Raw genomic sequence first — 15,905 nt, forward strand, 5'->3', positions numbered from 1 at the left:
AAGATAAAAATTATCTTAAAAATGTTTTATATGCACACAAAATGTTATGAGCAAACTTTCTATGTCAGCACTATAGCAACATCATTTCATATATATATATATATATAAAACTATCGATGTAACCCTTGCATCCTTCAAAGGTGCAACTGCTAGTTTATATTAACAATCCTAGTTTCTAGCATTGTGTGAAGACCATGATTGGGGAAGAATACTTCTTCATCCCCAAACAAACCTTGATATATCTTCAATGTTTTTTTTTGTTGGCTTTACAATTGGAGAGTAAATAAGATGTATTGTAGATTATGAAATAATGTGTGCATCTAGATTGGGTGAAAGGAATGATTCTTATCTTGGGGAAACTAGGGATATGGGTTGGAATTGCTACAATGGAAGAAACATGGAGAGTGGCAGAGTCCTCAAATTGTAGTTTTCAACCCTTCTTGGTGTTGAGCACCACCAAACTAAAGGAGAAGCATGTTGAAGAGCCATGAGGTGGTTGGGAAGAGATGTTAATTTATTTTCCTTCTATGAGAGGAAAAACCAGAGCATCGTAGTGAAATGAGGTAGAGAGTGATGACAAAAAACTAAGAAGGAAAAGGAGGGAGGCCTAAATGCAAAGTGTGGTGAAGATGGAGAAAAATCAGCAAGGAAGAACAAGAAAGGGTAAGTTGATACAAGAGGAGGAATGTTCCTCTCGAATGAGAGTAAGAGGGCCATGCTAAAGGTTTGTCTAGGATAATTGACATCAAGTGTTGTCAAGTGTGTGCTTTAATTAAAAGTATCTATGTCACGATAGTTGTTGCCCAACTTTGGTAGCATACTAGACATCAAAGTACGTAGTGTAATGGTTTTATAGGGTAGATAAAACAATTTAGTTGATGTAAGTGGGAACTTGTAAAGTTTACTAAAATGCACATTGGAGATGAATTTTGAGTATGTTGGGTGGTAAGGAAGGATATGCCAACTCAGATAGTCCCAAAGCAATGTAATGATGAACATTTAATTTTATAGCAATATAAAATAATATTATAAAAAAATGAGTGTGCCTCAGAAGATTTAGATATAATTTTATATTTGATGTTTTCAAATCAAATGCAATTTAAACTAAAATGTAATGGTCATTAATCATTTATAATTGACTATGTTTTATAAATTTTCAATATATTTCAAATAACTCTCTTTGAAATAAAATAACTTTGTTTGCAATAAATCAGTTGATGTAAAAAATGTTTTCAATTATTAATAATATATACTATATGTTACTTAACAACAAGAATTTAAATAACAAAATAATTTTATCCCTGGATGGTACTTGGGATTTTGAGACAAACAATCCCATCAAGGACCCCTCCCTTGACCCCACCCATGTCTTTGTCACCATCACCCAACCTCCTACTGACAACTAGGAGAACTCCAAAACCATGTTTGACTCCCCTGACACCATCTCTTCCTCGGTCAAAAAAGATGGTTTGGTAAACCTAAAGGCTCCCACTGATAATTTTGTGATGCAGGATAGCAACAAAAATTTGGTGAACAACAAGGCTTTAAAGTTGGGAATGGAGGAAAAAGGGGAGGTTACCCGCAAGGATCTCCAGGAGCTTAAAGATAGGTGCAATGCTATGGAGGAGGGCTTCTCCTTGTTCTCCAAGTTCACCCTTAAGGTGACTCACATGGCTGCCACTACTCTTCAACTGTTGGCTAATGAGTCAGAGGAGGATAGCTCGGGGAAGGAGGACTCGAAGCTTCTCTAAGGCTTCCTTGTTGAAGATTGGGCCAAGGTGCTCTTGGCTGGAAAAGGAAGAAAAGAGATGCCACTTAGTGGCCTTTTATTTTCTGCCGTGTTTGGTACTTTTCTGGTTTTCACTCCCCATCCTTTGGTGATGGTTTTGGTTTTTTTGGTTAAACTTAGTTCTGGGCTATAGGTGGTACAATGCGATGACCAACTATATGCTTTTTGTTAAATTGTTAAACTCTGCCGGTCCCAAGGGTTAGATCCCTAGTACTTTTAATCACTATTGCTCTGCTACTTTTGTTTTTGATGTAAATCGTTAAGGGTGCTATGTGTGATTGTCTACTAGTTGTTGGCTGACTTTTTTGTTGGTTGTGCCACAATTGTTGTAATGAGCCAACCCCCTAGTTTTGACTGCTTTTATATCAAAAATAAAATAATTTTATTTTAATCTATTAAAAATAATTAAAAAAGAAGATAATTCAACAAAAAAAAAAGAATATGCATATATAAAATACACAACAAATTAAATAATAAAACATATACAAAATAATATAAATAGTAAAACTTAAGACAAATAGAGAAGAAAAATAATTAATAATAAATATAAAAATATATCTACATATGCATAAAAACCTATATAATGTAAAAAAAAAACCAACAAATAAAATATTAAAAATATAGACATTTAAAAAGCACTTTTATTTTTTCTTTTCTTTTTGAATAATATTCTTAATAGACACTTGAATACATTAAATTGTATTATAAAATTATTGAGATACACATGTATATATTTTCAACATTATTGTATGCTCTTTCATTAAATCTTCCAAAATAAGCTTCCATTGTTTCCATTCATTGTAAGAGGTGGACTCAGGCCTAAAGTGTGACATCTAAATAGATTATATAAAGTGTGGGCCGAATAGCCCAACCCATCTTGTAGTGGTTGTCGTGGGTTACCGCCATGGTCTTGGGTTCAAAACTGTACGTGCTAAGAACGTGGCGTACCCCAAGAGAGACTAGTTTTGCCCCACCTATATAGACACCCTCTTAATTAAAAAAGATAAAACTATAAGAAATGGATGTCTAAAATGAAATGCCTAAACAAATTAAATCAAAATTTGTGCCAACTAAAATTATATGATATTCCACCTAATATTAAAAAAAGACAATTAAAGAACAAAAGTCCAAATGGTGCTAACAAGAAATATTGATTTTATCATAACATTATTAAAAGATTATTCTTCTAACTATTTTTTAAATATTCTATCATATAACCACGTTCTTTATACCTCCTCGAGAAAATGAAACTAAAGTGATTTGACCCATTTTTCACATTACTATTTTTTAAGGCATCTTCCATTATATAATTATTATAATTATATCCTTTTAATGTAAAGCCTCTAGCAACAAAATAGAATCTAGAGTGCTTTAATCTCATTCACATTAAAATCCATAATGGGAGAATATAATATTTTAGAAGCCTTGTATATGTATTATTAATGTATACATGAGAATCTATTATATATTTTAATATTCCACGAATAAGCAATATTTAAAGGAAAAGAGAGACAATTTGTTGAAGAAAATTATATATAATAATAATAATAAAAGGAGCGAATGTTTTAACTTTTGATATTTAAGTTGAAGGTGGGGCACTCTATGGGTTGCAATGGATATGATTAAAGTTTTTAAAAATAATTAAGAAAATATGCATTGGTTAAGTTGATTGAAGTTAAAAAATAAAAATTGGAGTGCATTTTAAGATTTATTTATTTGTTGAGTGAAAATTATGTTACAAATTATTTATATTTATGTTATATGAATTCAAAAATAAGTTATTTTTATAAAATATCATTATTTGATAGGTTGGTCGAAGTCTTGATTATTTATCATTTATTTATTATTATTTGTGAAGATTGATTATTTATTATTATTTGTGAAGATTAATTATTTTCAAACTTAAGACCTTCTCATGAGAGGCTCATAAATTACCATTGTATTATAGGTTATTGTCTAATTTATTATAATTATTATTCATATAAACATAAATATTTAATTTTTTAATGATGACATGATAATTTTTTCAATAGATGTTGGTTATTGAAAATGAAATATAACAATTATTTAATGTGATATATTACATAGACTATGAATAAACTAGATTTAGCCACCTTGTACTTTACTTTATCATATAAAGCTCTTGCCAATTGGTTCGACTATCTCTTATTGATGACAACTTACTTGAATTAGTTCTATTAAATTACAATAAGATTGTTTTTTCAAAATTTAAACTATTATTTACAACATTACGAAGGAATCCATCCATTTAAAATAAATATAATTTATATAGTTAAAAATCCCCGTTGTAACATTGATGTAATGATGGATGCTTATAATTCCAAATGACAATCTGATGAACAACAGAAAGCAAATCAAGGAAGTGAGATGCCTGTGTCACATGCGTAAATTCTCCCGCCGAGCGTTTTATCCACCTAAAGTGGAGGGAGTGGTCAACTGTACACCGTAGATATGTTTTTGTTGTTTACACAAAGTGGTTTATAGGATGATTTTTTTATTAATGCATCATTCTTTATTACCGGCAACATTCGGACAGGTAGCCAAAACAGTTTGAAGTTATACCACTTATTGAGAATTCTGAGGCAGGCCAAAAAATGATTGAAGAAATGGAGGAAACCATGGTTGTCAAGAACGGCGGCAAGGAAGTTTATCTTTTCTACTGTAATGAAACCGAGGAGCTGGCCCGTAAAATTGCTGCACAATCCGGTTCCATCCATCTCAACACTATTAACTGGAGGTACGTCTGAAATATGTGTATAATTTGTTTTGGGTATTTACAATCAATTGCAGAACCTCTGAATCTTTCCTTGTCCGGCTGAGTATAGCGAATTGGGTATGTGGAATTTGAAGCACCCACAGCCACAATTCCTACATTAGAGTTTTTTTGGCAACACCCATATGTCTTCTGTATTTCCATCTAGGGTCCTGAGTTTTGACATTAGTAATTTACTATTTCATTATATAATACATGAAGTTAAATATACAAAATGAGCAAATAGCTTTGGAGTAGGAGAGTAGTCCCTGTGAAACACATAAAATATCAAATCCTTATTCATATGGAGGCAAGGGACTGGTAATTTTGGTAATCATAGGTTCTTAGAATGATTTCCTATTTTAAGGGTAAGCCCATCTGGAATATTTCAGAGGGAAGCCAAATTCCATAACAGCGACTTGTTCATGGGACGCTACATTGACCCCCTCTTTATACAGCTGGTGAAAAAGGCCGGAGTTTTTGTGCCATTTTCCCTCCTCTGTGCCACCAAGGGTTTTGATTTTGAGTTGGTGAGGCATAGAGCTCCCCAACTAGTCCACACTTATAAGGATGCTTGAGTTCAAAGGTAATCTAAGGAAGACTTCTTCAGCAAAGGGTGTGCACCAGTCCTTGTGGTTCACTCCATTCCAGTGGCCCAGGAATTTCATCTAATCACGAGAAGAAGCACCCCCACCTTGCAACCGGTAGGAGTCCAATAGTCTTATCTCTCTTCACGTAGTAAGAAAGTTTGCCTTTTCTGCTTTGTGCTAGGCAAAGGTCAGTCTTTTGTAGGAACTGGGTATTATACTTACACTTCTCAATTCTGATGATGAGGGCACAATCTACTTTAGCTGCTTCTCAGGCATATGTTGCTGGAGGTTATGCCGCTTTCATTCTATATTCTTGTTGGGAGGATGCTCTTGCATAGTGTTATCTTGATTATTTTTGCTCCATTATCATTGATCTTTTTTCTTTTTTTGATCTTGATCTTATCTACTAACTAGTGGATTTTAGTAATTTCATTCCATCTTATTTTAACTTGTGTTTAAAATGTGTTGTTGGCTAGGGCTAGACTTCAATAAATCGTTTATTATCAGTTCAAGTCACATTGTTGGATGTATTTAAAATTTTGAAAACTAAACTGTGGGGAAAGGGATAATTATCTAGTGGCCACTGATAGTATTAAAGGAACGCAATTAGTTACAAGTTCAGTTTCTCTGTTAATAATGCAATGAGTCAAAGTTGACCAAGGAAATTCATTGAATAGTTGTTTGTGTCATGAATAAGAAAATCAGTATGCTTTCTGAATGCATAATTTGGCCTGAAATTTCTTCTCTTTTGTCACATGTTCCTCTGTTATATGTGAATATTTATCAAGATTACACCTCTCTTCTACAATTAGAACTGGGAAACGAACACCTTTGTATCTTTATGTAAAGGTCTGCCTTATTTGTAAACTGATTTTTTTGAATCTTAAGGATATAAAATTAGACATCTTATCCACAAATAGTTTTGAGTATAAATTCAGCGATAGCAGCATAAATATATCTCAGATATTCATCACAAAATTACACATTGAACACCTGCAAGACAAGCTGATATACATTTTATTTATTGAATTCAAATTAACTCCCTAATATGATAATTACACATCGGTTACAGTCATACCCTTTAATTGCTATGCTGGAAATGGTGCATCTCAAGCAAACTTCAGTTATGCCAGTAACAGTGCCAATCTCCAAGCCCTAGATGTGCACTCCTTTAGCTCCAACTTGGAGCAGCTGAAGGAAGAATAAGAAATCAGAAGTTTGGGCTCCCCTTTCGTGTAGTTCGAAGCCCTTATATCATAAACAACACCCCTCCAAACTCCCGCACACAGCAGCAGGTCTGGTCACAGCCCTTAACTGAAGGATGTATATGAATGTTCTGATCTCTACAATGAGAAAACAGTAATCTCCAGCAGCAGGTAGATAAATGACCTCCTCAATATTTAAGCATTCCAAATTCCTTAAACTAATTCAACCATGAAGCTTGAACTCTCTTGGACATATACGGCTTGTATTTAAAGTTATGTCTCACTTCAGCATGTACAACATTTCTAACTGGTCTTTAACATGTACAAAAGCTTGTTCTTGATGTAAATAATGTGATCAATGTCCACCAAACAGCAGATAGATTCTAGATTCTTCAATCACATCCTTCAGCTCATACTACCAAAATTGACCCTTACTTGGCAACTTCAATTTCAGCAACTGGAAGGAATAACAATAGTTTTTACTTTGCAAATTTGAAGTCCAATCCTCTTGACTGTGTCTTCCAACAGCAAGAAGAATGTCAGCATGGATGTATTTTGTCCTCCAAGCCCTCAAGAGAAAATCTCCACAATTTCCCCAATTTTCATATATTATCCAAGCATGCTGAAAGAGGACATTTCCGTCTCTTTTATAGTGTTTTCAAAGAGTTTTTTCACTCACCACGAGAATGTGGGATAAACAAAATTGCTATTTTTTTGGCATTCGTATAGTTTAGGATTTTTTGCTTTTTTGCCCCTACTTTCTTGCGGCTTCTCTTTCGGTCCCTATTTTATTGTTATTGCTTTTTTCTTGAATATTTCCATGCCATATAAAATGGTTTTCCTTCACTTAAGTCCCCACTAACTTGTATTTATGCTTCCAATGTATTATAGAATAAAGGGGGCCACTGATGCAGAGTGGTTTGCAATGGAAGCATTAATGGGCTTTGACCTACTCAACTGGTCGAGAACCAACACTTAACCAAATTTACCAACAACCAAAACTTCTTGGTCTTGCCTAGACTGCATCAATGCATCTTCTTCTCTCTCCTTAAGTTTCTTCAACTCCTCTAGGAATGAGGAAACACCACACTGAACACACTTGACTAGTGGATCCAATCACCATACTCACAACATTCCAATCCTTCTACTCTTGACATGATTTGTGCACAAAACACCAACCCTCGACCCTAGGGAGTGAAGTTGGGTTCAATCAATCTTAGAATGTCAATCCAAGACACTTCCAACCTTCCCACAGAGTTCCTTTGTGTCCAAGAGCAATATTGTATATTTAGGCTCAGTGGATCGGGCTTATGTAGTAGCTCGGTGACAAAGGTTTTTCAAACTTAACTTTTATAACTTCCAAAGGATCTTTAAAACTAATCACACTTTTGAGCACCCTTTTGGGAAATACACAAAACCACTGAGTTTCAAATCCCAACTCCAATTATACTCTCCCAAATACTTGCAGAGTTTTGAGACCTAATAGGTCTAATTAGGTCTGGGTTACAAAGGAAGTCTTCACCAGTTGAATCAAAAGACTAAACCAATACATGTATCGGAGATAGAAATCCCTAAGTACACCCAATCCACCATAACTTTGAACCTATTCACCCCGTAAGTCTAATTGTGCACAAGTTTTTATCAACAATGACCAAGCAAATGATTCTTGCTTGGCCTAGGGCTTGGCAGCAAAATAGTAAAACAACTCCAATCACCCTGTCCTCTTGGAGTCTTAATGTACATCATCCCTGCTTGCATTCCTTCCAAGGCCATGAAATTCCAATGGTGGAAATGCAAGTTAGGGCCTTATGTTTGCCAAACCCTTGTTAAATGTGGGTTTCTAGACAACTTTCACAAAATTATGGATATCCTTGCTATACTTCACCAAATCAATTCAAACCAAATACAACAGAGGCACATCACAATCTACTATCAAACCAACAAAGAATCCATCCCTTACCAATCACTAGTAGATTGTACAATACGAAATGACAACCAAATTTGCAGGAAAAAAGAGTTTTTCTTAGTTCAATTTTCCACCAAACTTACACACACCCATGTGTCTTCACAAAATTCATTTAAACAGACTCCCTCCAACGTCCATAACCACTTTTCAAACTTAGATGGTCATTGGAGGAGTTGTTCGACATGTTTGCACTTTTTGCAATATTGCAACTTTGACAACTTTTTGCAACTTTTGACTACTTTATTCATTTAGACCTCCTAAGACTTCAATTTGGATCATTTGGACCCAAAAATTCCTAAGATACCTTAAAACATCAAACTTATCACTCTTGACCCCTTTTGACTAAGTTTGGCCACAACGTTTATAAAGCCTTGTGTCAACTAGTCTTACAATTTGGGCTCTTCTATTACAATAAATGGCCGAATGGACCCAAAACTCCTAATTGACTCCTACTATGCCTCAAGACATGCTAAGCATGATGTCTACCTTCTCATAGTGGAGGTGTTCCCACACCATACTCCCAAGGTCAAAAAGGACTCATGTCCCTTGAGTCTTCAAGTCTGCAACAATGAATCCTTCTTTGACGATGTCTTCCCCTCAGTTAGCCAAGTGGCATCTTCCTATGTAAGATGTTTCCACTTAACAAGATATTTGTTGATGCAGGAGCATCCTAGGGTAGTTGACAATCCTGCATGTTGGAGTTTTTGACCTTGGAAGTAGGGAACTCGGTCAAAGAAAGATGTGTGGCTCGGTCATTATTGAGTAGTTTGGATGTAGTGTTAACTGAGTATTAACCTATCGTGTTAACTGAGTTGCAGTGTTAATCGAGTATTAACATGTTGTGTTAACTGAGTATTAACTTGTCGTGTTAACCGAGTTCAATGTTAATCAATAGTGTTAACCGAGTTTGTAGTGTTAACCAAGTTTGCAGTGTTAACCGAGTGTTCCTTCATGTGCCGAGTGAACCTGATAGTTGCTGATACTTAGAATTGGATTTCTGATGCTTGGACATGTCTTGGTTCAATCTGTTGGTTCCCCAATCCACAGATTGGAATCCTACGAGTCTTGCCAACTCGATGCTGGGATATCCAACCGGTTATGGCCAACTTGACGGGATTGATCGATGCTATCCAAATCCCCTGCACTTCTGGCTCTGCAAAACCAAGGTGAGTGTACGTAATCTTGGACAAAACACTTAGATCCAAGACGCTTATAGTAGATTGATCAATATGCAAATGTATTGAAAGTTTTCCAAACGGCAAGGATTACAGAAAACTTTAAACTTGCAAATTATGAACTGAGAATGAATATATGAATGTTTTCAAATAAGTATAGATTAATGCAACAAATGAATATATTAATTCTCCAAAGGAAAGATATGAAATAATTGCCAGCATATGGATTGCGAATTATGAAAAATATAAAGACCAGTGTCGAAGGGCTATAGAGTTAGTATTATAAGTTTAAAACATACAACTTTATAAAATTCTATGCACATCAATTATAAACAATTTAGTAATCAAGATGCGGTAGATCAAATATATGGACGCAATTTTAAAACAGTCTGGAATGTATTTTAAATCCTGTGGTTCGCAGACAAACCAAACATAGATTTGGAAACAATTAAATATTTCTCAATGTCTATGATGTTCGATGTTAAAATGCTATAATTGATCCTGTCCACTTATCTATCATATAAAATATTTATAAAATTAAAATAATAATTATTAAGGACGAAATATATAATATCTTAACTCTAAAGCTTCATGCAAATAAAATATATATTTCTTACTGATCATGCCGGAAATAAAATTGCACTGGAGACACTCCTTATGGATGATCCATCCAATGCAGTTTGACTGCAGAATCGCATAAATATATTTACTCGATAATCCGAATTCACGAGCTTAGTTCAAAAAATCATTTCTTTACCAATGAAAGAATAAAAAATATGAAAGAATAAAAAATATCATAGAGCATATATATAACTTGGGTATGTAAAAATTTGTAGGAATATCAATTATCTGTCTTTTGATTTTTCATCTCATATTTATAAAGGATGAAGAGAAATTATTAACCATCACACCCTTTTGTAACAAATAACCGATCATATAATTTTAATATAATTATGATTTGACGATGATTGGTTTTTCATGTTTTCCACTTGCTATGTGATGGCCAATTCAAATTTGATATTTGTTAGAGAAAACCAAATTGCTCAAGCTCTATATCTACATAGGCTTCACTGTACACCGTAGCTTCTTCCGAATGATGACAAGCTTTCCAAGTGTATACTTTTGGACATTTGAGTGCAGGAATACACGGACAGGGTGACCTTTGGAGGCATGTATGTGTCAAACTTAGCTTGTTTTTCACTCGAGGCTTTCTGCCGCTTTCCTTCTGATTTGTCATTCATTTGTGAAGACACTCCTCCCGTGTCCATACTTAGGCTTTGACGACACTTAAGAATTGCTAAATTCGAACCAACAAGCACAGTCGGGAATGATCTTCATGCCATATTGATTCCTCCTTGAACATATTCTCTCTGCCCTCCTATCTACCTGTTCAGGTATGTATCGAGCGGTCTATGTGGCTCAAGTTTCTACTTCCATGGTATCCACAAATAACTGGGTGCATTTCCTCTGCATCAGTGCATGTCTCTAGGCCTGCAAAATAATAAATTACCATTAGATATTTGCTTCTGAAATTAATCAGTATACCATTACGGTTAGTCTCAGACAGATATGCTTATTTCTTCCATTCGTAAGATACTGCTCGTATGTTGTTTCTACGCATGGCTATCTGCTTTGTCTTTCCTCAGACCATACCAACGAGCACAAATGACTATCAACATGGATCCTAAATTGTGCTTGAATTAAAATCTATCGATACATTTCTAGAATATTCCAAGATGTGTTATTTCCATATATCAATGACATAGCATCCAGTTGACAACTGCGAGGAGTCCCAATATGATGCTTGGCATATCTTCCCGATACTATTTATACTTGAGTGGCCGTGCTATATGCAATTCCAGAGCCGTCCAATGTTTTTCTCTTGTCTGAATACAACTTTGCTCAAATCTGTGAATTTCAATCCACTTGTCATGCACGGGCACTTGGTTCCTTTCATCAATGATGTGTATTGGTATCATATTGCCAACTGGAGTTTGTAACATTTATTCCGGATTGAATCACTGTTGTCTGAAATATCACCACGCCATCTAAAGCTTGCATACTCACACATATCCTCAGAGAGATAATTGGTTATGTACTGATAAGGAATTAATTTCTGTAGAGGGCATCTTCATACAGAAGTTCAATGATTTGGTCTGGTGAAGATCAGGCAGCACCACAACTGTATTTGCATCTGAATACTTTGCATAGACCTGATGCTTATTAGATTTTAGTTGATATATTTCCGGAACTATATACATACTTCATCTGCTCTCATGAGACTGATCCTGACTGATACCTGCCAAGAGAACTATCACCATTGTTTAATTGTGTCTTTTGCTGCTGAAGGCTCTTCTAATATGGCCGAGTCTCTAAATACACTGGTCTCTGAATTCATGTCTTCTATAATTGATATCAGTCTTCAAGATATCCTTTGTGATAGATCAGATTTAATAGATTAAGAGGCACATAATATCTCATAAAGTCTGCCATGAGAATGCATACTGTCATCCCTATATGCCTGTTTATGTTTTTTCAACATACTAATTCTCTGTATATGTCAATGCTGCATGCAAATTTCACATCTGCATAGTGTTCAAATAGGAATCCGTAAACAAGCTCTTGTTTGAGGTGAGTAATCCTTGTTATGATCTGAAGATGGGATATTGATCTCCAACATGTCTTCACAAATGGAGACTCTAAATTTTGTGAAAATCTAGGCTCTATCACCATCTTTGCCCGAGTTGTTTGTGTTTGGTTTCTAGTGTGAGCCGACCTTGGTATTTAATTTAGTTGTATTTAATTTCTGTTGTAAGCCGACTTGTGGCTTAAATGTGCATTTAATGCTAGGGTTTATTTTAATTTCTAACATACTAGGCCGACGTGTGGCTTAGTTGGGTATAAGTCGGGGGTTTTGTGGAGTCTTTAGTCATAATCATCTAGCTTGGACAAGAGGATGTAGCAGAGGAGCGAACTTTGAAGAGCTAGTAGTTGAGGCTTGGGAAACAAGGAGGTTGCTTGTTGGGCTTGCGAACACAAGTTTAGATTTTCCTTGGAGGTTTTTACCAGAGCGTGGATCTGGACTAGCTAGTGTTTGGATTGGATCTTGAAGGATCTTGCATAATTGTTTTTGTAATTGCTATTGTATTTGGCCAAAACCTAGAAGGCCTTATAGCTAGGCACATTGCATGCAAACAGTTTTATTATGAATAAAGTGTTGTAATTGGTATCAGATCTTGCATTGTTGTATTGTTTCCACTGTGTGGTTATTTGCTGGGGGATGGGACATCTTCTTTGGGGATTCTCCTGCCTTGCACTGCATCGTTCATAGTACTTTTTGCTTCTCTAGTGTCAAGGATACATTCAATTTGTAGAGGCTTCTTTTTAGGCAAGTCTTCTGTCCATTCCTCTGTTGCGTCCTCTTGGGTACCTGCAACACAATCATCATCCAAAGAACCTTTGTATGCATATAGGTCAAATTCATTAAAGATGGGTGAGATGCCAATATCATGGAGTAACTCAATAAGGTAAGCATTGTTCCCACACTTTTTCAAGACCTTGCATTACCCCATTTTCTTCATCATCAATTTTGTGTGTTTCTCCTTGGGAATTCTTTCCTTTTTCAGATATACCATTACCATATCTCCTACCTGAAATTGGAGATCCCTCTTCTTATCTGTTGCCTTCTTATATCTGTTCACAGTGAGCTCTAACTGCTTCCTTACCTGTTGGTGAATGCCCCTCATTGGCTCTGCAAAATCCTCTGCTTGGACACTTATTTTCTCCATGTCTTGTATGTCTTTGAGTCCTAGAATACCTCTAGGATGGGTGCCATACACAATTTGAAAGAGACTTCTTCCAGTGCTCCTATTTACAGAGTCATTGTATGAGAACTCTGCTTGTGGCAAGATTGCATCCCATGCTTCTCCATGCTCTTTTGTGAGACATCTCAACAAGTTACCTAATGACCAGTTTATCACCTCTGTTTGGCCATCAGATTGGGTACGATAGGCTGAAGAGAAAGACTGGTTAGGAGTCCAATTAGCTCTTTGAAGAATAGCCCTGCTATATTGGGAGCATCATGAGTTGTTTTACATGGCACAAAATGGGCCATTTCACTAAACCTGTCCACGACAACATATATACTATCATACCCTGCTTTTGTTTTTGGAAGTCCTCGGACAAAGTCCATACTTATGCAGTCCCATGGTCTGCTTGGTATGGGTAGAGGAGTGTAAAGCCCTGCATTGAAACTAGATCCCTTGGCCTTTTGACATTTCATACAAGTTTCAACAAACTTCCTTACATCTGCTTGCTACTTAGGCCAAAAATAAAACCTCCTAACTAATATAAATGTTTTGCCAATCCCAAAATGACTTGCTAGGCTAGCACAGTGCTTTTCTTTAATGATATTTTCCTGCACTGAACATTTTGGTATACATAGTTGACTGCCCTTGAAAAGCAAACCTTCTTGTACCAGATATTCAGAAAAATCAGTATGATAACCATTCTCAAATTTGGTGCTTACCTCATAAGCTTCCTTGAAGTCTTCATCATCTTGGTCCATGTTTTTGAGTGGCTTGACTCCCACGCTTTCCAATTGGATTTTTTGCACTGTTAGGACCCTCCTACTAAGTGCGTCTGCTACTTTGTGCTTGATGGTGAAGGTGAAAGCGTGCAAATACTCCACCCATTTGACATGTCTGTGGCTTAACTTGTCCTGCCTGTTTAGAAATCTCAAAGCATGGTTGTCAGTGTACACAATAAACTCCTTGGGCAATAAATAATGTCTCCATTTTCTTAGAGCCTGTACCATTGCATATAACTCAAAGTCATAAGAAGAATACTTCTGTTTTGCTTCATTAAGCTTTTTACTAAAGAAGGCTGCTGGTTTGCCTTCTTCGCTTAATACTGCTCCTATGGCTAGTTCACTAGCATCACATTTTATTCTGAAAACTTTATTAAAATCAGGCAGAACTAGTATGGGTTGTTGTGATACCCTTTCCTTCAAGTATTCAAATGATTTATTAGCATCCTCTGTCCAACTGAATTTACATTTGCTCCCCCCTTTTATTGTATTAATTATAAGTGCACATACCCCACTGAAATCCTTAACAAACTTCCTATAAAAACTTGCAAGGCCATGACAACTTTTTATCTCATTTGCACTTCTATGTGTTGGCCAATTGATAATGGCTTCTACTTTGGATGAACCCATCTTCAAACTGCCCCTTGTGATCACAAAGCCAAGAAATGTTAGTTCTTCCTGCAAGAAAAGTCTTTTATCCATGTTTATCATTAGCTTTTCTTCATGTAGCCTCTGCAAAACCAGGTCCAAGTGCCTTAGGTGTTCTTCCTTAGCCTTGCTAAATACCAATATGTCATCTAGACAGACCACCACAAACTGATTAATGAAGGGTTTGAGGACCTCATTCATGAGGTGCATAAAAGTGCCAGGTGCATTAGACAGGCCAAATGGCATGACCAACCATTCATAGAGACCCTCATTGGTCTTTAAGGCTGTTTTCCACTCATCTCCCTCTCTTATTCTGATTTGGTGGTAGCCACTCTTAAGATCAATCTTTGAAAAGTACGTTGCACCTCCTAGGCAATCCGATAATTCTTCTATTCTGCGCATAGTGAATCTATATCTGATTGTTATCTTGTAAATAGCCCTTGAATCAGTACATAGTCTCCATGTACCTTCCTTTTTAGGGGCTAAGACTGTAGGGATTGCACATGGACTTAGACTTTTACTTATGAACCCTCTCTCTATTAATTCCTGAATTTGCCTTGCAATTTCTTCATCCTGGTCTGGTGTCATCTTATAGGCTGCCTTATTAGGTAGAGTGGCTCATGGAATGAGGTCTATGTGGTGACTGATGCCTTTGATAGGGGGCAAAGCTTTTGGCACACTTCCTGCAACAATACCCTTATATTTGTCTAACAAATCTTGGACTTCCTTAGGACTATAACCTTCCTCTCTTGGGGTTTGACAACTGGTTTGTCTTTTGACTTCATAAGAAGGGCAAAACATGGGGTATCCTTCTCCTTGAGAGTCTCCATAAACTCCTTTTCATCAACTAACATTACACTGGTTACAATGTGTTTCTCCTTACCATCATAAGGGAGAGGGTTCATAGTATAGTTTACACCAATCTTTGTTATGTTATAAACATTCTTCTTTGCCGCATGATGAGCATCAACATCATATTGCCATGGTCTGCCTAATAGCAGATGATAGGCATCCAAATCAACTATGTCACATAGTATCTTATTCCTATACTCCCCTATTTGAAACTCTGCCCACACTTGTTCATTTATCACAGTATGTTGCCCCCTATTCAACCAGGACACCTTGTAGGGGTAAGGATGGGGTATCTTTTGTAATTTGAATTTATTAACCA

At 36.0% G+C, this 15,905-nt stretch overlaps 1 protein-coding gene across 1 annotated transcript in view; it reads left to right on the top strand.

Moving 5' to 3' along the window:
• Positions 1–4,317: 4,317 nt before the first annotated feature.
• Positions 4,318–15,905, top strand: part of LOC149543313 (Phosphoribosyltransferase family protein) — a 47,220-nt gene continuing 35,632 nt past the window's right edge. Inside the window, exon 1 of the mRNA XM_089798146.1 lies at positions 4,318–4,547. Coding sequence (XP_089654272.1) covers positions 4,405–4,547 — 143 coding nt within the window. The 5' untranslated portion in view covers positions 4,318–4,404. The remainder of the gene's footprint in view (positions 4,548–15,905) is intronic.

Source organism: Cupressus sempervirens, chromosome 8 (assembly GCF_028749045.1).
Source record: "Cupressus sempervirens isolate cs-2001-9-10 chromosome 8, ASM2874904v1, whole genome shotgun sequence".
Taxonomy (NCBI): Eukaryota; Viridiplantae; Streptophyta; class Pinopsida; order Cupressales; family Cupressaceae; genus Cupressus; species Cupressus sempervirens.